Source organism: Scaptodrosophila lebanonensis, unplaced genomic scaffold, assembly GCF_003285725.1.
Source record: "Scaptodrosophila lebanonensis strain 11010-0011.00,11010-0021.00 unplaced genomic scaffold, SlebRS2 tig00000072-arrow-pilon, whole genome shotgun sequence".
Taxonomy (NCBI): Eukaryota; Metazoa; Arthropoda; class Insecta; order Diptera; family Drosophilidae; genus Scaptodrosophila; species Scaptodrosophila lebanonensis.
Window position 1 is genome coordinate 3935629 of NW_022060558.1, and position 22975 is coordinate 3958603.

A 22975-nucleotide genomic window follows, 5' to 3' on the forward strand; every position below is an offset into this window, starting at 1 on the left:
GTGAATTTTCGTTTTTGAATTCCTTTGCGCACATCTATTCGTATTATTTTCGCTGCGCTGTCCACATCCTGCCCTCAAACCAAATTCCGCAGTCGTGTCGCGCAGTCGTACAGAACAGCAAGTCCCGAGTAGCAACGAGAAGGTAGTAAGCAGTGGAAAAAACGGAAACCAAACGAAAATCATTACCCGCCCAAGTTGAATTGCGTTTTAGTGCGGACGATACGTGCAAGTGTTCCTTCCATGTTGAGCAGCAGTTTCGTTTTTCGATTTTGACATTTGCATTTTATTGATGCCAGGCGCAATTTTGTTTGTCGCAACAAAACAATATAGGAAAGGAGCAGCGCCAGCACACGCGGCCAAAGTAATAGTTCGGGTCACTATTGGCAACACATGTACATAAATACTTTTTGCGCTGCCATTGAAACACATTTGTGTGAGCCAGTGTGGTTGTCAGAGCGCAGACACAAGCCGGCGAAAGTACTGAACATATTTAGGGGGACAGAGTTAGTGAATAAAGCGTGGCAAAGCAGAGAAAAATTGCACTAATCACTAAGTTTCCAATAAACAGTATTTGAAGACAAACGTCTCGTTACTCATAATCGAATTATCAGAGCTCAGACCAAACAAGAAATGCATGCGGTTGAGGAAAACGCCACCATTTTGCAGCGTCATGCGATTGCCGTCGCAGCCGCTGCCCATCGTGGACCTCCGCCACCGGGTGGAGAGCGCGATGATTTACTCACGGATAAATATTTCTATGCACACAGCAATCCGATTGACAATGCAGCCGCCGCTGCAGCCGCTGCGGCCGGACTCATCGATCCGCATCACAATCGGGATCTGCACAACGCGCTGGTCGCCTCCATAGCCAACAGCAATGTGGCGGCTATGAACGGCACATTGACCACAGCTGCGGTACTAAAGAGCGCCGCCGCCCAGTCGGAGCAGTCGAATGGAGCACAGGCGGGCGCGGTTACCAATGGCAGCGCCTCCGCAGCCCAGCAACAACAACAGCAACAACAGCAGCAGTCTCAGGCACAGCAGGCTGCTTTGGCGCTACTTAAGGGCGGAGGTGTAGGCGTAGGAGTAGGAGTAGGTGGGTCTGAGAATGCCAATGTCGGTGCCCAAAATGGTGCTGCCAATCTGAGCATCAAGTCGAGCTCATCGGGTCGCTCCACACCCAGCAACAGTGGCGGTAGTGGCTCCGATCCCGCACCAGGCAAACTCTTTGTGGGCGGCCTCAGCTGGCAGACATCGTCGGAGAAGCTGAAGGAGTACTTCAACATGTTTGGCACCGTGACCGATGTGCTGATCATGAAGGATCCGGTGACACAGGTAAGTGATTCGTAGTTCTATGTTTGAATAGTCTATGTCTGGCATCTATTTTGATTTATTTTCCTTCTACCTTCACCTTCTACCTTTTGCGTTTCGCTACGAATCTTTTTCGGTCCGGTCTTAGGCTTAAGGTTGGGAGAGCACATGCGCTTTGTATTTTTGCGTTTGCTTTGTGCGCCTTTGCGCTTTACAGCTATTCTCGTTGGATCCGCCCCGCCTCTCTTTTTTGCCCAGCCATCTATCTATCATTGAGAGACTTTGCAGCTGTCACTGCTGCTGCCAAGACAACAATAACAACGCTGTGGCTGCTGCTGCTCAACCAGCATTTAGCGCTGGTTCTCCTTATTTATTTATTACCTACATGCACACACACTTACATACATACCGACTGCTACCGTGCCGCTCGCCAACAGCTCGGTTTAGAATTACAGTTTCTGCAAAGGTATTGATAATGCACATTGGAAGACTGCGAGCCGAGTGTGGGGCCTTCAGTTTGGTAGTCACTGCCACCACACCACACCACGGCTGCAGTTTGAGAAGCTGCGTGAAGGGGCTAGTGCGGAAATCGCAATTTAGGCACGACCATTAAACAATTTGTCGGTTTTAATAAGCAGAAACGGCACAAACGCACCAATATCCTTACTATATCCGTACCGCGAATCAGGCTATACAGTAGAAGCTTCTCAAGGTGAATTTCATTCGTAAACAGTAGAATATACTATATAGAATATTAAAACCTTTTTTTATTCCATAGCTTATTTTTAAGACGTTTTTGAAAATATTTCAACCGATAGATTGTGAAAAATAAAACCCAGGAGATTATACTATTTTTAAATATACATAGAATTAGTCTTAAGTTCAGGCCGACAAAAGAATTGCACCAAAAAATGTATCAAGCCCAAAAAAAAAAAACATTTTTTTTTTTAAATGTATTATTGATTTCGACGTAACAACGAAATGTTTTTTGAATATAATTTGGAAATTACCCTTTGGAGAATTTTAGTAGGATGACTCGTCCTGTCTCCATTTAGCCAATCCCTACTGTATAAGCGAGCACACATTATTAACATTTTTATAAGCGCGTCGCCGCTCGCTGTGGAAACGGCAGCTGCCCTTTATCCGGTCGCAGCTGTTAAAAACTAACAATTCAAGAGCTGAGGCACAGGACAAGCGCTCGCAGAGCACAAAGTAGGGTAGCGATGGCCATGGGGATGGGAATGAGAATGGCAATGGGGTAGTTATGGTTCACCCTTCGCTGAACTGTTGCGCGGCATCGACGAAATTGCGCAATTAATAGATTCGCAATAAAAGGCGCTACCTAACGGAGTCGCCTTATTTCGGCCATATAGCAAACGCAAGCATACATTGCCCTTAAACATTGAATTGAATGTTCTACGCACACACACACACACTCCTCTCTTACTCTCTGACATGCATGGTTTATTCTCTGAAAAACAAAATAAATAAAAAAACAAAACAAAAACTGGTTTGTCGGCCAACTGTCTTTGGCCCTTGTACTCGCAGGAGTCTGAACTGAACCTGAACAATGAGCGCAGTACAAACAGCGTATCCTGTTTCATGCCGCCCTAGGTTAGAGCAGGAAGAGAAACCAAACACAATCTAGTCCAACTACTTTTTAAGTGTAACTTCGAAAGCTAGCTGTGTGTCAAATATACATGCATTGTATATGTATGTATGTATATAAATTGGATATATATGTGTACTAAAAACTAAACCTATAATTCATCCGAAAACTCTGACAAAAGTTGTGAGTACCATACCTTGCCGTGGGCCCCCAGACGGAAACAAAGAAAGAGGCAACTCTCAACACAGCTGCTCCTCACGACTTAACTGGAAATTGCGCGCGTGCGCTGTTCGCTATTTGCTGTTTGCCGTTTACCTGTGGCAGCTGTTTGTCACTCAGGTAACGCGCTCAACGACCAACAACAACATCCACAACCAGTACAACAACAGCAGCTCAGATGTTACCCAAAAAGGATAAGGCTTAGGTACATTTACTGAAAACAAAACCAAACCAAATTCAAACATCGTCACTATTCTCTACTGCAGTAAAAATAAATTTTAGCGTATATGTATTACTATACTCTATCTAAAAAAAAATATATATTTATATATACAGTCCGACGCATCTTAATTGTAATTTGTAACTCTGAGCGATTCGAAATTAATGTATTATGTACCTACTATATATACAAAGTAATTGATTTATCTCTAGAATTTCACCCACTTCCACGCATATTGAAGTTTTGTTAAAATGTCGAGTAAGCGTAAGCACAGCAGGTGGATAAGAACTAACTAAATGTAACTTAGTCGCAGACCGCAAGCCTAGTCACTGCCATCTAATTGCAGTCTTTAATTCCATCTCTTTAAACAACACACACACACGCATTTACATACATATATTTTAAGTATATATACTATATGTACGTAATGCCCTAGCAGTAAGTCAAACTCCATCCAGTACTTGCAGCGTCCACAGCCGCTCTTCTGTTAGATGTTCACGTTAACGAATCGAATACTATATATGTATGTATATATAGCAACTATATACTAAGTATATCCCACCACAAACATCCGACGTTGGTGTACAACCTTTGACCGTATTGTAACAACAACAATTTTTAAGTAACTCTAAACCTAGTTTAGATAGAAAATCAATTTACAACTTTAACTAGGTACTCCTATTTTCACAATACACGTATATACATATGTAACTGTTAGCTGTTATTCATTCGACAATAATGTATTATATCTTAACCTTAACCCTACGATGGATATGCCATTGTTGTCTTCTTTTCGCTTTTTACTACCTATTGGCGATTTATCTGTTTATTATCGATTTTGCGTTGTAGTTCTTTAGTTGTTTATTTTTTTAGTTATTAGTGATATGGAATCATTCCAATTTGTAACAAGAGCTCGACTCCGACATTATGTTGGCAACTCTTTTTTTTAAATAACAGGTCAGGTGCAAAATGGGATACGAATTCTTGAGCGGTATTACTTGTAATATACTGAAATGGAACTTAAAACTATTTTCCAAACATAACTTGTGATGCCATACACAATTTATACTGTCGAATATAAATGTCTCCAACTACCCTTGTCACAAAAGTATTCAAAAATATTATGAAAGTGAGCCCAGCTTTTAACTAGTGTTGAATAGTTTTACAATCGTTTTTGCACACGCTGCAGCGAATAAAATGAACAGCTGTTCGACTGACAACAGGGTTGTCTTATCATCTATTTTTCTCGCTTGCACACTAAACTCTATTTGGCAAAATCAAACCCAATGTCTAGTCCCATTTCAAGTCAAGTGTGGTATGTCCTAGGTAACTGATTAGAATTATTTGAATAAAATGAACCACAAATAATAATAATGAATCAACTTTAAAACTACAAAATAATTAAATAAATAAATAAACTGGTATTTGTAATTGAAATAAAGCACGAAATTTGTAATAGGTAGAATCAATGGAAGCATAGTATTAATAGTTACGGTTGTGGTTTTTCAAGTCCCCAATAATACGCCATAATCATTACAGTCCTGCCACATCAATAGGTAATTCCCCAAATCATTAATAATACCTCACAACTAATGTATAGTGTCGATGAACCCAAAGTTTTAGTTGTTTTAGACCACATTTTGTAATGTGCAATAATTATTTAATCAAGGGTAGTTCTTTATTATATGTATAGTATTTGTATTATAGATTTAAGTGCAAATAATTTGTAAAAATCGAGCTTCAACTCTAATAGCTCTAGAAGGGCGTTGATTGGAACCTGCTATGAATCGTCTCAACTATCGAACTTTTCCCCCTCCTCTAGCTTTAGAATTTATTTATCTTAGAAAAGAAATGTAAAATTTATTAAGAACACAAACATGCGTGTAATGCTTGAAAGAATATGGCCTGGAAACGCTCTAAAGAGCAATAACCAGTCTCGAGTTAGAGGGTTTTCAGAGCCAGCTGACCTTCAGACTAATATTCTAATATTCTTAGACGTAAGGTAGTCAGAGTGCCTCAAGGATTTAAAGCTGCAGGCTCGCTCTCGTGTTGGACTACAAACACTTTTAATATTTTAAAAATAAACTAATACATATATACACAATCCTTTTCTGATATCCACACACCACACAAAGGTGCTACTTTCAATGCAAAACGTATTTAAAGAAATCTGGTAATCTATTAAACCTTAGCTCCAGTTTGAATTGTGTATATATAGTATACTATATATATTTGTGGTCTAGTGGGTTCTCAATTTCTACACACAGCAATACACATACATACATATGCTTAAACAAGTGTATATATATAGAACATGAATGTATATCTCTATAACCACTTTATCATGTACGCGTATGTTTAACCGCTGACTTATAAGCAACGTATTTAACAGATATACCTACTACTATATATAGTAAAAGTTTGGTTTTTATTTCAACATTTGTATATACATACATACTACTTATATATGTTTTCAATATGCAAACATAATTTGTTGTGTTTTCCGTTATTTGGCTCAACGGCATAGAAACAAAGTAAATAAAAAACAAACAAAAAAAAACAAACTGTAAAAAACAAAACAAATAAATAAGCGTAACAAAAACTGTAGAAATTAGCAAAAGGCGGCGTACAATTATTTTACACGTAGCGTCGTACCGCACGCCATAAGGTACTTGACATGCATCAATCAATCAATCAGTCAATCAGCCAATATATCAACCAATCAATCAGTCGATCGATGTTCAATCAATCAATCAATCAGTTGCGTTTGTTTTATAACCGTCAATTGAACGAAGAAACCTTCAGTATTTGTGTAAAACTTTAGCGCGATATATGTAACTCTTATATTTATATACATGTATGTATGTCTATGTTTTCTTTCTCTCTATACTACATACATACTCGTACTATACACTCTATATATACCTGCCCACCTACCTACCCACCTACTACTTACTACTCTATCTCTTAACAACTCGACGGCAATTTGTAAAGTTGATTTTGATGATTGATTCTTACTTTGTTGGACTTTTTGCTAACGTTCCGTAGGCCTTTCACTAGTTAATAACTTTGCGACTTAGCCAAACGTATTTACGCTGCCTCTAACCAATTAAATTGATTATCTCTGTATATATATTTGGGTTATATTTCTAACTAATCATTTGATCTGCTCTCTTCCGCACGCCCGCCCCCTCACACTTACAACCTTACAGCGCAGTCGTGGCTTTGGGTTTATCACATTCCAAGAACCCTGCACCGTGGACAAGGTCCTGAAGGTGCCCATTCACACGCTCGATGGCAAGAAGATCGACCCGAAGCACGCCACCCCGAAGAATCGGCCGCGTCAGGCCAATAAGACCAAGAAAATCTTCGTCGGCGGCGTCTCGCAGGACACATCGGCCGAGGAGGTCAAGGCCTACTTCAATCAGTTTGGCGTCGTCGAGGAGACGGTCATGCTAATGGATCAGCAGACGAAACGCCATCGCGGCTTTGGATTCGTCACCTTCGAGAACGAGGATGTCGTCGATCGCGTCTGCGAGATCCACTTCCACACCATCAAGAACAAGAAGGTGGAGTGCAAAAAGGCTCAGCCCAAAGAGGCAGTCACACCCGCGGCCCAACTCCTCCAAAAACGCATCATGCTCGGCACCCTCGGCGTCCAGTTGCCTGCAACGCCCGGCCAATTGCTTGGCGCTCGTACCGCCGGTGTTGCAACCATGAACCCTCTGGCCATGTTGCAGGGACCCACACAGCTCCTGCAGTCCCCAGCCGCTGCTGCTGCCGCCCAACAGGCGGCCCTCATCTCACAGAATCAATTTCAAGTACAAAACGCTGCGGCTGCCGCCTCCATGGCTGCTGCCAATCAATCAGGCTTTGGGAAGCTACTGACCACATATCCACAGACGGCGCTCCACGGCGTCAGGTGAGCTTAATTTTTGCTACACTGTGCAACACAATGTTTGAACTCGTAACGCGATTCTTCTCAACTATGCTTACACTTTTGGTAACCTAATGAGGTGTTGGAAATATTTTTTATACGAAAGCTCGCATGGAAGCCATAGGTTATCAGTAAACATGTTTATTTGCGGGATTTTGCGGTTTGAAAATCAAAAAGGGGATTACGAATCGGTGATGACGTGTGATTCAAGATGGAAAATATTGGGTAGAAAGAAGTATATGTATGAAAAAGAGCGCTAGCTGCTTACCTTATATATGTTTGGAATTTTCGCTTAAATTGTCAAATATAAACAGATGAGCGTTAGATTTGTTTAAATGAATTGAACTGGATGATACTGATATACTAGAAAAGTCTCTACTTTTTGATTATTTCAAATATCGTTTTGGTGTGAAGCCTTGTAACGCCCATAAAAAGCATTACAGATAAGATCTCACATACAAAAGGAACACATATCCAAAACGCACTGTCTTATTTATTTATTTATTTATCAACAAATAGAACTGTCGATGTGAAGAAAAAATCAAAACAATATAGAACTTATAATAGATAAAAACTAAAGAAAACCAAAGCCTATAGAAATAACAAAAATGTCTAATAACGAATCCGAAACGGCCAGTTATGCCCCGATTCACAGCAGAGAGTAGTCAGAGACGTTATTAGACCTAACAAAAAAGAAAAGGAATAGAAAAAAGAGCAACACATATAAAGAAGATGTATAATTAAATTAAAATAAATTAAAGTACATAAATAATAAATGATAAAATATAGTTTAAAGCTGAAGGTGGGGAAACACTGACCCGCTGGGGGAAGCTTTATTATCCAGTCTGTCGAATCCAATTCCTTTCACCATTTTAATGCAAGATGGGGTTATTTTTCGAAAACTCAATTATTTATATAAAAACAAGTAAAAAAGCTAAAGTCGGGTGTCCCGACTTTGAAATACTCTGTACATATGTTTACAATAATTATAGAAAATAAAAAAATTAAGAAATAAAAAAAAAAAAATTTATCGATTTTACCTCTCTCGGTATTCGAACTCACGTAAAGGGTGTATAATTGCACATTTACATAGCAATTGCGTCTGTGTGAGTGTATGTATGCCTATGCGCATCTATTCGTGTCTGTGTAAGCATTTTCGCAGTCAACCAAACAGCAACATCAACAACAGCCGCGGGCAGCGCTTGAGCAGCGCTGCATCAGCAAATATATTTATGGCTATAATTTCTTGTTAAATCGGTCTATCATAATGAAATTTGGCATACGGACACATAATAACCAACTGGGGGTATTTCCAAAATTTTAGTTCGAAATTCCAAGAATTACGGGAGTTACGATTTGTGTGGTAGAGGGGGGAGGGAGGGGAATTCCAAAATATACATTTTCTGCGTATTCACATAAGGCATCTTGGACTAAAATTTGGTGTGCCTAGGTCTTATAGTCTCCGAGATATAGGCGATTATACGAATGGAAAATCGGGAAAACCCCCATAGGGTGGTAGTGGGGGGGGGGGGGGGGGGGGGGGGGGGGGGAATCAAAAAAAATAAAACAAAGTCGTATAGAATACACACATAACGCATCTTTGTGCAAAATTTGGTGTCTCTATCTCTTATAGTCTCTGAGATCCAGGTGTTCATACGGACGGACAGACGGACAGACAGACAGACAGGGCTAGATCGACTCGTCTCGTCATGCTGATCAAGAATATATATACTTTGTGGGGTCTGCCACGCCTCCTTCTGCCTGTTACATTTTTCAGCTCCCGCAAACCTAATATACTCTTGTACATTTCATGTACAGAGTAAGCTATTAAGCTATTACAATCAATGAAAGAGTATCTAAAATCAATTAAAAAAGAAACAGGATACATGTGTAGTTTTTTGAAGCATGAATTAAAGACATTAACTTAAACAGTATTTGTTATCTAGTATTTAAATTAAATAAGTAGCGGCATAACTTAAAGAGTAAGATTTAAATTTTATCGTAAATCTGAGCTTTGTGAAGGTATTTAATTCTTAATTTTATATTCTTAATAGAAGGTGAGGAAATCAAATATTCTTATATTCTTGCATTTAGCTAGTTGTGGGCTTGCAGATAGTCCTTGAAGTTTAAATTGTGTTGCACTGTTGACTAAACATCGAAAGTGAATCCGACTAATCAGTTTCGTTGCATCCTCCACAGATACGCACCATACACCATACCCGCCAGTGCCGCCACTGCCAATGCTGCGCTCATGCAGGCCCATCAGGCTCAGAGCGCCGCCGCCGCTGCCGCTCACCAGCACCAGCAAAACCACAATGCGGCCCACGCTGCGGCCGCAGCTGCACAGCAGCAACAACAACACACTGCCGGCGTGGGAGGCGTCAATCCGGCATCCCAGGCGCACTCTGCAGCCGCCGCCGCTGCTCTGGCTGCCAATGCCGCCGGTGGCGCCGCAGGCGCCGGTGCTCATTCCTTGGCTGCAGCCCAGCAGGCTGCTCTGGTGGCCGGCAATCCCTTGAACGCGGCGGCCGCAGCTGCAGCAGCCGCTGGTAACCCCGCAGCTGCCTACCCCAACTACGCGCTGACGAATGTGGACATGTCCAGCTTTCAGGGCGTCGATTGGAGCAGCATGTATGGCATGGGCATGTATGTCTAAGAAAGCAATGCCAGCTGCTGCCTGCCCCACTAGTTGTTAGTAATTGGGGAAGACACGCCACAGGCCCCTAAACAAACACACACACACACACACAGACACACTACACATACAAACACACACCTTCACACACACACACACACACCAAAACTCTCATTTGAAACAAAGTTTTCTGTGAGTGTTCCATTTTAGGGAGGAGGAGGAGGAGGAGGAACGGCTTGCTCTGTCTTCTTAGTACACTCAGCAGAAAGGATATTAAGTATTATATTTAAGGCGCACCCTCTTTTCCCCCCAAGAAGGCGTTCAATAATCACAAACAAACCGATAAGCAATAACAAAAACAAATGCATAGCAGCAGAAAATGCAACAAAATCATAATAAGAGTATGTTGATGTTGAGAAATTAATTGAGAAAATGAAATTAGGAAAAACGAAAAACAAAAACAAACTAAACCAAAAAACAAAAGCAAAAACAAAAACAATTAAAAAGCAAAAAAAAAAAAATGTAAAAAACCACCGATTGTGATTGCGTTTAAATGTAGTTTTTATAGTTCTTAGTGCATATAATAATAACATTCAAGAAATGAAATGAGAAAACATTTACATATGGAAACAACATACTATATAACAACATAAACCCATTTATAAAAGGATATATCCCTTATTGGATTAAAGCGGATATATCGCTGGAATATTTTCCGTTGAAAAACTATACTTACACAGCACAGCACATACTCAATAAATAGCTCACAAAATGAATTGAGGGACAGATGATCAGAAGACGCTCATTCATTAGAAATGTACTGTTTTGTTTCAAAATCAAATAATACTAATTATAATACCAATAATAACATTAAATGAATAATACACACGTTAGTTAGCTGAACTATCTTCAGTTATTTATCCAATTGTATGTATTGAAAAAAAAAACCAAGCTAAAAACAAAACAAAACATTTTGCTCAAGCTATGAAAGCAATATGGATTTTTCGAATATAAATATTATGCATACAACATACATATGTTAGGGAAGGACGGACGGACGGACGGAAGGAAGGAATTAAGGAAGGAAGAAGGAACAGCTTAAACTAACTATAGTTACTAATCATCCACCAGCGACATTCATTACGATAGGTTTAAAGATAGTTCTGAATTCGAATTTAAAATCATGAATCGCACTCAATCCTTCTTCAGTTCGTAGCTGTAAGTCGCGAGCAGACATCACACACAGATACAGATCCAGATACAGACATCCACAACACAACTCAACACAATACAATACCAGTAACTACTCTATTCCTGATCCATACACATCCTTTCCACAACTTGTTCCGCTCATTCCACCGCACTTGAACATTTTGGAAAGAGAATCCATCGAGTTTGTTAAATAAACGACAGCCATACATCAGCGATCTGCGAAACTACTGTACTCTCCGACATTGTATTGTGTTATTGAATAGCTGATTTGAAAATTTCCCTCACATCGATCTAAGTTATTGGTAGATGATAGTTGATACTACGAGTACTCGTATGTATATGTAACACGTATGTAAATCACTGGAGTATTATTAGTACGAAACTTTCCTTAATCATACTCATCTAATTACGCCCTAAGTTAGTAGTACACATGCGGATTAGTTCCCTAAGTATCATTTTATACAAAATGCTCAGCAAACCCGGAAGGAAATCTCCGGAACGGACCGTACCGTACCGGCATTACCTTACCAATCATTTTTGAACAACTTCTCAGCCTTAGTTTTCTATTAACCAACACCAGTCTCTGTAGCTAGTAGGCTACTCTTACTAATTGATTGGAACATTTTTAATAGAACTATAATTATAATTTCCCATCATTTATCCTTTCATTCATCTCTCTTTCTCTCTCTCTATCACTGTCTCATCTTTTCAATATCATGCCTCGTACATTTTTCTCCAAACTAATATAATTCATTATTTAGTTTAAGTAACTTTACGTTTTGTAGTTGAATGAATAACAAAAGCGAAAACAAATACACAAGGATTTAGTTTTAATCATATGTTGTAATTAATATTTTGTAGCGTTGGCATTTGATTTGTTTGCTATAGAATTCTAGAATTACATACACATCAGTTCTATATCTGAGCTGAGCTGAGCTGAGCTAAGCTGATCCGATTCGGTCCGATCCGATCCGATCCGCTCTGAATTGCTCTACAAACAACACTCTCTCTCGACAACATTATTTCCGATGCATGCATGTTTGGAAGACTTAATTTTAATTTAAATCCTTTTTTGTTTGTTTCTTAAGTAATATTTTGAGTATGTAAATACATATAGCATTTATAATAAACACATACATACACACGATATCATGATGAAACTCGAGTAAATTATTGTTTTTAATAAACTGGTTTGCGAAAAACTTTGCCGTCGAATCGAGCAAAAAGCATTTGTGTTTTTATTTGCTTTGTATATACTATACATATATATGGTCGATATTTATTTGTACTTGTTTGTATTTGTATTATTTTCCTTAGTTGTTGTTATTGCTGTAATCCTTCCTCCACACATACTATACCTTCCTATAATCCCCACCACCCCATCTCGTATTATTTGTCGTACTCTTTTGAATGTAGAGCTCGTAAACATATTAGTCTCGCCCTGATGGGAGGTGAGTATGGTGTGTTGTTCATATGTAGTCTTATCCATTCCTGCCTTGGCCTGATCTGATCCTTGATCATCGCTCTGGAGAGGGTGCAGCTGAACCGACTTGTACACCTCCAAGATTTTTTTTTTTGTATTTTGCAGAACCAAAGAATTTGTTTGATACACAGATGGAGACTTTGCGACGTTCGTTAGACAGGAGTTGTGCTTCATTTTATTTTAAAATTAAAATACGAATAAGTTTATTTATTTATTTATACTTAATTACGCTAAGTACTTACAACACACATTCCGAGATATGGTGCCATTATAAAATATAGTTTTCATTTCTGCCAGCTTAAGATCTCAATTTGTTTACCGTAGCGAACGATTCGAAATACTAAATCACAATTTGTATAACCCGCAGAAATGTTGGCTTCTTGTACATACATACATACTATATACATTTTAATAAACATCCACCTTTTTCTGTATTTTAAATGCTAAAGACTGTTGATTTAATTTTAATTACCTAACTGTGTTTCCTGTTAGAAAGGGGGGGAACTACTCGAATGTATTTCGTTCATGCTTTCATTACTGCTTTCTTGCTTTCCTTTTTATTCTTGCTTTCCTTTTTATTCTTGTACACTTTAGAGAATTTTGAACACATCCACCCCAAATTTATTCAAAACGGTATACTACTATAAGTCATGGCAAATCCGAATCAACTGCAACAGTATACTTTTTGTGCGAACATCGACATTTGTTTGGAATGAAATGTAGAATCTTGCTACCCTCTGTTATATTATGGCGTATATAGCGCCCCACACAATATACATATATTGATAAATATATACATATATACATATATATCTATATAGTCGAACATCGTTTAAATAATTCTTTCAAAACTAAGTTTACATGGTTTTTGAGTAGCGTTTGAATAAGAAAGTGTTCATAGGCCGCCTTTGTGCCCGACATTCGTACTTGCAAATAGTTTTCGTTCGTTTTTTTTTCTTACTCAAGTCTTGATATCTATGTATTCTTGTAAAATATGTAGAACCTTGTATTTTTCAGTAGCCTCATACTATGTAGAACCACATACTACTTATACATACCCACATACATACATACATACTTTACAATCTATATAGCATGAAGAAACATGTATACATAGCAGCCCCAATCAATTACATAAAACTAAACCGTAGATGATGTCGAGAATCCATTCGAGTTTGAATCAGACAACAACAAATACTAAAAATAAAATACTGAAATACTGAAATTCATATCATTTCACAATCTTGATTAATGTACGAGAGGGAAATTTTTAAAGACATACCATTCTCATTATATTACTTAGTGTATAACATGACAATAAAATCAACTGTGTTTCAACATTCAAGTGTCAGAATTCGTAAACCAAATTACCTAAAAATACTCGTAACTAAAATATATATATACATAGTACATACTCGTCGTATATCTCGAACTGTAGATTAAAGAAAACAAAAGAAAAACCAGACCATTGGAGCGCGTAGCGAGCAATGTGGCTATAGCTATGCATATAGCCTATGGCTGGGCTATTGTATTAACAATAGTTGGTGTTCTTTCATATACAACAAAAAAAACAAGAACAAAACAAACAAACAACATATAGTATATATAGATATGACATCTTTATAGATATTTACATGCAGCGATATTTAGCAAGAACGTGATATATTCAATTAGAGAACATTCTTATACATACATATATATGTATTATATGTATATATCTATTATATATGTGTATATATGCCAACATCTTTACCAAAGGCAACTCTACTGATGTCGAGTCTTCTAATTTTTATTTTCGTTTTCGTTTTTCGGGTACGGCGAGGATGGCATTTTATATACCGGGATGCGTCCTCGTCAACTGTTGTTGTGAACTGCAAACGCATATCACTCTGAAGGTGTCATTAAAATTATAACTAAAACAAAACAAAGAGAAAACATGGGTAATACTTAGTACGAACGCGTATGCCGGTTGGGGTGTACTTAGAATCAGACTTAAGCAACCGAAGCATACGTATATAGGGAGAGGTATGGGTAACGTGTATCAAGGAGTTTTTCTATATAGTTACAGCAACCCAATTGTATCCTCAGCGTCCTGTGTGTACAATCTGGTGATCATGCCGAAACGACCGAACCGATTCTTCGGTACCCCTTCGGTTTGATTCCCCGATCGGACATAGCACAGTCACTTCTACAAAACCTTTGAGACTTTAGCGCAGACAACGAAAGACAAGTAGGATTTAACAGTAAACTATGAAGTTAGTTGTTCTATATAGTACACATATAGAGTTCATTTATGTGACTTCTGAGGACCAAAATTAACAAACATTTTTATCGCAAATCAGGTAAACCAAAACGAAACCAAAAACTTATTGTACGACATAGACACACACACACACCCAATGTTCTTGAGTTCTTGTAGTCGTTGTGATTTCCTTTAATAGCTTCTTGCGATTATATTTTGGGTTTATCATTTATCGATCTAATTAAATGCATACGACCGTCGTAACAACAACGGACAGACATCACATACCAATTCAGAACAGAAAAGAAACAAAACAAAACTACAAAACCAAAAAGCTCTTAAAATCTAGTCAATTGCTGTGCATAGACACATTCTAAATACAAATACCGAATAATCTGTCAACACAGTACTTATAGTTAAGGATACAACTAAAGGAGATACTACACAGGTTACACACACGTACATACGAGTAAGTAAGTACTACTTATATACTTGTATTGCATAGGTAAGGCCCATCTCACCTTTAACCGAGTTAACACCAAATCTGTTTAGCAGCTGCAGAAGTGGAAGTGCAAAGGGATGGGGTAGATGGTCCCAAATGTATTCCATTTCAAGGATCAATAATACATATATAAATAAACAATAGGCTTAGTGGCAAGACATCGTGTTTTGTATACAAATTAAAAGCAATCCATGAAGCTAACTTTAGTAAGTAAATAAAACTTAAACTTACATACAACATACAGCATATAGTGCATACTATACAAGTATATAATGAACAAGCTATTTCAAATTTGATTGCCTAAATTATTTATTAAGTGAAACTTATTGCGAATGTTAATACTACTTATTAACTGGTGTTTTTGTTCAAATCAAGTGAAGAATGTGTGTAAAGCGAAATCAAAGACAACAATGAAAAGAAAAATAAAAACTATATTTGAAGCTAATATTTCTAAGTGTTAGACTAACACTATTTATATATTTACTAAACAGATGTAATATTTAAACGGACATATATACAATATACAAAATATATATATATCTATTATATATGAGGGGAGAAACCCTCTCCTCCCCATCACAATAAATGTTATTTTTAAAAGCTCGTAACATATCAATTATATTGAGCGATATATTTTGAAACGGGAAACTAAAACAAAAACAAATCACACAAACAAACGTGTAACGAAACGAGCGAATTCAACACCAAGTTCAATTTTGTTTTATATATGTATAAAAATTAGGCTTATAACAAAAAGGAAAACGGAAACAAATACCAATACAAATACGTGTATGAGTTCAAAATGCTATGACAACTTCTTATAAGGATACACATAGTCTAAACACAGTTGGCGTAGTATTCGTGGACAGACAACGATCGGGCAAAATAACCCTCTGTTGTATATACGTTTTCAAAACCTTAGGGAAAAACAACCAAATCGCAGTGTTTTCACAAGTTGGCATTTCATGAGATCAGGACGTTATATTTAATAAAAAGAAAGAGTACACCCGATTATTGACTGCCCGTGAATACCCTACTAGTTTTTATCGAAAAGTGAGGCAGTGCCATAATCGCACTACCTTCTGAACATATATTACTTATGTTAGACTCGTCTTCCAGCAACTAATTAAAAAGACAACACAAAAATGTAACAAACCTAATGAAAACTTTCGTACACTTCAGAGTTGATAAGCGAAATCAATGGGTCTCTTGGCCAACCTTCCATTGTCGATGGATAATGCTCCCACATGAAATGTACAATTGGCACAACATGCTTGTTACTCTCATTTGCATATACATATTTACTTAACAATTTTCATAAATGTGGGTGGTTCTGCAATTTAAAGTCTTCTCAAGTAAATCAGATTATTAGGTGGTAGAAGAATAGTGGTAAGAGACAAGAAAGCATGCTCTTATCATATGCTTGTCAGAATACACGCCACACAACAGTCGAAGAAGGTACCTAGACTCTTAAATAATTTATTTACTTTTCGTTTTCAAAACATGGGTGTTTGACTAACTTGGGATGTTGCGGTCAAAAAGTGAATGAGCAGATTGTTTCCTTATGTTCACACTTAATATCGTTTGCCGAGAAGAAAAGTTTAATTCCAAATCGTTGCCTTCTTCTATTGATAGGTAATTGTGATTTCAGAGCTGATTCTTAACCTCATTTCATAGACATGTTCGTTGTATTGGTGATGATATAGTCAGTCGCATGCACAGATTTTGATCCGGCAGATTGAGATTGTTCTCTCCAAATGCAGTTCGAAATGCTGCAGCGAGTAGTGAGACATGCAAGCTGGGCAGCTTGTGTGAAAAGAATTGGAGCATCTAGTCACAGCCTTATATTTGCGGGCAAATTATCTGCCTGTCATATAAACTAGTTTGAAAGAAGTGCAGATATACTTGTAGTAAGGAAAGGATGTGCTCGCATATTTCGATTGGAAGTTGCGTGGATTTGTTGGATAAAGATGATCCCACATTCTATAGCTTCTTCTAGTTGTACATTTATGTATATTGAAGATTGAACGCTTCAAATCACTGTTGTACATTTATTTTTCAAACAACACAAAACAATAAACGATAAGCAAGTGCATTATATTATTGAGAGGAGAAAAAGAGCGAAAAAAGGGATAAATTGAAAATACAATTCGACGTCGAAATGAACGTTTAAACTTTTAGAGCTCTAAGTTGTCAAGTATATCTTTGTTAGGCCTAAGAAAAATCGTATAAACCAGTTGAATTGCATAAGTTGAGTAAACAAATAATAAATTGAATGGAATGCACATTGTATTGTAATTGTGCAGAAACCTACTTGTACTTTGTGAGAAACGTATATATTAAGTGAATACATATACTATACTAAGTATATTCTAGTATACACGTTTGTATGGGATAGAATCTACTCGTACGCTATATGTACAGTATATATGCTCTTGTATTCATTATACTATGCATATATACAAGTGTATTTGTTGTCAAATTCGCAACCAGCCTATATAAAATGGTTATTCTTATTATTATGTATTTATTTAGCGAGTATACACTAAACACACAAATGACAAACGTAAAGGCTCTGTATCTCAATTTATACTTGTAGAGAGGTATCTAGACACCCGAATACTTGCATATAACAACTCTTTCTATATACACGAATTACATGTAAACTACTAAGTACTATATATACATTATATATATTTACTCTTAGCTAAAGCCGTAAACCAAAACAAAAACCAAAACAAACAAAAATGCTGAACGAAAAACGTAAAAGTGTGAACCTCTCTCATTTTGAATTGATTAACGCAAACTTTTTCGAATTGAACTTGAATAAAAGAAATGTGAAAAAAGGAAAACAGACTAATTGACGAAATGCAAGCCACAGAAGTTCTTTCCTTTCCACGACAGGTTTTTCCCACACAATAATGATTTATTAGGTGTATTATTCGAATACATGCATCGGGTGTTTATTTGCAATTAGTCCTACATTTGCACGTACATAGTATATGTATGTATGTATGTATGCTCAAATAAGTTATAATGCGGAGGAGTATGCATACAAGTATATACTTGTACACGTATATGTATATTTTGTATTTAGAGCCGTAAATGTACATACATACACCGACACTTTTATTTGCGATTTAACGAATACGGTGTGGATGTAGATTATAAGTAGAATCGAGCATACTTGTATAATACCCAAATACTTGTAGTGTAAACTTGAATTAGAAACCACCGTCATATTAGACTTTGTAAAATGTATGAATTAGAGTATTTGTAATGTAATGAGAGATCATCACTCCAACTGCCCCCACACCACAACTCCCACAACTCAAGTATAGTGTTCAGTTATCATTTAATTAGTAATTATCACATAATTACGATATTTTCATTTCTTCCAGCATTTCTTTGCGAGAACAAACCACCCTGAAGACACACATACACACACACTCACACACACAATTGTTGTACAAAGATACTGCTCTTACATAAATACATAATTATATAACTATCAATCTCCGCTTTCTCACACTTATTACCTATTTTCATTCCACCGTTGTCATGCATGTTGAACAAACGTAGCGAAACAGCCTAAAACAAATCTGGAGAAGATATCCAGTAACACTAGTAACTACCCAACAAAAACGCATACTTCCCGAAATACAGCAATACTATGGCTATAGGCCATATAAGTTTTAAAGGCGCGGGTAAAAAAGTCAATAGATATTATGGGTCGGTCATATACAAATACAATATGTACGACAACAAAATGTATAAGCAATATATATAACTTTGATACTGAAACACTTTAGACTTTGATGTGTTGGTGAGCCAAACTCAATGAATATATACAGATAAATGATTGAATATTATATACGAGGAAAATATATTTAGGAACATAGGCCTATGCATGGATTTTAATAGGATATATGTATTTGTGGAAACCTCAATTAGTTTAAGCATCCCAATAAAGAAGCTAACATTAACGTCTACATACGAGTGCACACATTTACACGTACATACATACAAGTATATCTAAGCGCATTTTATGCCAGTCAGTGTTGAAAAATGAACCAATTTAATGCTATGCTATAGCGCACGAACATACCATATAGTATGTATGTACATACATATGTACTATATGTACTGTTGTATAAGAAAATGGATGAAATCGATCGATCAACAACGTTTCTCCAGGAGCGCCCCTAGGAGAGCCCCCAAAATAATAATAATAATAGTTGAATACAATATTTACGTACTACTCAATAATTGCATAATTAATTGTTTAAAGCAAGTAGTCTTGAGTTGCTAAAGTTATAAAGTTTGTGCTGAATTGTTGTATTTAGGATACATACATACTTGTACTATACCCAAACCATACACATACATACATATTCTACTCGTAAATATGTGAGCGACTTTTAAGCAACAACAAAAGAAAAGAGTTACAAAAAGTACGCAACATTTTTTAGTTAATAATGCTTAAGTGGTTCGAATGTTAGTTACATTTTAGCTTCTTATACAGAACATTATAATAATGCAAAATTATCTAAATAGCAACACATGCATACACATAATTATACATATAGTATATAGTAATTAGTGCGTAATTAGAACACACACAGACACACTCATTTACACCAATACAGTCTTACTTAAGTAGATACGCCTAGTTGATTGGTATTTCCAATAACTTCATGTATTTGTGTATAACTTGCTGTTTAGATGCAGATAATTATTGATGACAACCAAAACAACAAAAACAAACAACATCTACAACAAAAACACAAGTCATCTAACTGTCTTAATAATATAAATAATTGATTATATATACATAAATATATACATATATAGCATAATAAATGTTTCACATAAACTTCAACTATTTTACTCTAGTTTTTTGAACAATTCTTTAAGTAACCGTACAACACTTACATATATTATTTATTCGATTTGGCATATAATGAGCGTAGCTAGCTATTTTTTGTTGTTAAATATGGACGTCATTCGGACGATTCTATCACTAACTTATAATTTCCATTTAGTATCTGTGTAAGATAATTGTTTTTTTATTTTTATTTTTTTTGTATTTTATACATTTTCAAAACTACTCCGAAATCGAAATGCACGTATTGTAGGTACATATATAGAAACCGATTATAGCCAACCACACATATATTCGAACATTGTGCATCACACAGCTATATACCCACACTTATGAAACCATCCTGAACACTATTGCTTTTCTTATAGAAACCAATGCCGGTTGGATTAATTCGTTATTATTTTTGGCTAATGTGAGTGGTAAGTCTCCATATATTGGTTCAAAAACGGCACCGAAAACGGCATTTTCATAACTAGTGGTATTTCTAGATCGATTTCTCTCGTCATGCTGATTAAGCATACATATGTATGTATATATTTTAAGGGCTTGGATATGCTTCCTTCCGCCTTTTACATATGTACCTTGCACAAACCTAATATACCCTTTTTACCCCACGGGTACAGGGGATTCATTGCATAATCAAGCCGTAAACGAACAAATGAATCTCTTCATTGAATCCAACTACTTAAAATTAATAGTAAGTTGGTAAAGTAATGCTGTTCCAAAAAGTCATTTCCATTTATTATCGCGAAAGTGCGGGTGGAAGGGGTTTCCCGACTTTGAAAAACTCTGTATATATGTTTAGAACAATTATAGAAATTAAACAAGAGAGAACGCTACAGTCGAGCAAGCCCGACAGTGTAATACCCTGTACCCAGGTAAACTTCGGTCACTGAGTTATATGCGCCCAAAGCAGCAACAAAAAGAGGAAGAAGAAGAGCGAACTTGTTGCTGCAGTTTGTGGGGGGTTGTACTGGCGAGAATTTGTTTCGCTAATAACTTTTCTTAGAATTGACCGAATTAAATAAAATTTTAAACAACAGTAGATATTTATTTATAAATTATGTGTGCAAAGTTTGGTTTAGGTAGCATTTGAAATGTGGACGCTATTGACGAAATTCTGTAGCGGGGGAAGGGGGGGAAAAAAAAAAAATAAAAATAAACTCGTCCTTACTCGGATCTAGGAGAATCTGGATGCCAACTTTGGTTATTCTAGCTTTTATAGTTTCTGAGATCCTCGCGTTCATCCAGACGGACAGACGGACGGACATGTCTAGATCGATTTCTCTCGTCATGCTGATTCAGAATATATATACTTTATGGGGTCGGAGATGCTTCCTTCTGTATGTTACATACTTTGCACAAACCTAATATACCCTTTTTACCCTACGGGTACAGGGTATAAAAAAATAAAAAAAAACAAGAAAGGAATGCTAAAGTCGAGCAGGCTCAACTTTTAAATACCCTGTATCACCCCACAAAAAAAGAAATTAAATTAATTAAATTTATTTAATTAACTAAATTAATTTAATTAATTAACGAAATTAAATATAAAATATTCCCTACATGCATACATACATTTACATCAGAATCGCGTGATGCGATTTGTGTACTCGTACATATGTATGGAGAATCTGTATACCAAGTTTGGTTATTCTAGCTCTTATACTTTCGAAGATCCTTGCGTTCATACAGACAAACAGACAGACGGACAGACAGATGGACAGACGGACATGGCTATATCGACTCGGCTTGTCATGCTGATCAAGAATATATATACTTTGTGGGGTCTACCAAGCCTCCTTCTGTGTGTTCCATGTACACTCGCACAAAACTAATATACCCTTGTACCCTTTGGGTACAGGGTATAAAAAATAAGAAAATTTAAAAAAAATTGATCGACTTTACCTTTCTCGGTATTCGAACTCACGTAAAGGGTATATAATTGCACATATACAAAGCAATTGCGTCTATGTGAGTGTATGTATGTTTATGTGCGTCTATTTGTGTCTGTGTAAGCATTTTCGCAGTCAACCAAACAGCAACATCAACAACATCCGCGGGCAGCGCTTGAGCAACGCGGCAGCAGCAAATATATTTATGGCTATAACTTCTTGTTAAATCGGTCTATCATAGTGAAACTTGACACACGGACACATAATAACTCGGGGGTATTTCCAAAATTTTAGTTCGAAATTCTAAGAATTACGGGAGTTAGAGAAAATCGCATTTGCGGCGGAGAGGGGGGAGGGAGGGAAATTCCAAAATATACATTTTCTGCGTACACACAAGGCATCTGGGACTAAGATTTGGTGTTCCTAGGTCTTATAGTCTCTGAGATATAGGCGATTATACGAATGGAAAATCGGGAAAACCCCCATAGGGGGGAAGTGGGGGGGGAGGGGAATCAAAAAAATTAAACAAACTAGTATAGCGTACACACATAACGCATCTTTGTGCAAAATTTGGTGTCTCTGTATCTTATAGTCTCTGAGATCTAGGTGATCATACGGACGGACGGACAGACAGACAGACAGGGCTAAATCGACTCGTATTGTCATGCTGATCAAGAATATATATACTTTGTGGGGTCTACCACGCCTCCTTCTGCCTGTTACATTTTTCAGCTCCCGCAAACCTAATATACTCTTGTACATTTCATGTACAGAGTATAAAAACTCGTAAAGCACCCTATCCGCTTTGTCTCTTTTATAGACTAT

The 22975-nt window shown here is 37.0% G+C and overlaps 2 protein-coding genes across 5 annotated transcripts in view; one reads left to right on the plus strand and one right to left on the minus strand.

Annotated features, from left to right (window-relative positions):
• The window catches only part of LOC115625246 (RNA-binding protein Musashi homolog Rbp6), a 160879-nt gene extending 149001 nt beyond the window's left edge, over positions 1 to 11878 (plus strand). For all 3 annotated transcript variants that reach the window (XM_030520240.1, XM_030520238.1, XM_030520239.1), the window contains 3 exons: positions 768 to 1335; positions 6572 to 7281; positions 9496 to 11878. In XM_030520240.1, coding sequence (XP_030376100.1) covers positions 768 to 1335; positions 6572 to 7281; positions 9496 to 9952 — 1735 coding nt within the window. In that variant the 3' untranslated portion in view covers positions 9953 to 11878. The remainder of the gene's footprint in view (positions 1 to 767; positions 1336 to 6571; positions 7282 to 9495) is intronic.
• The window catches only part of LOC115625249, a 30101-nt gene that overhangs the window by 1494 nt on the left and 5632 nt on the right, over positions 1 to 22975 (minus strand). The window lies entirely within an intron of this gene.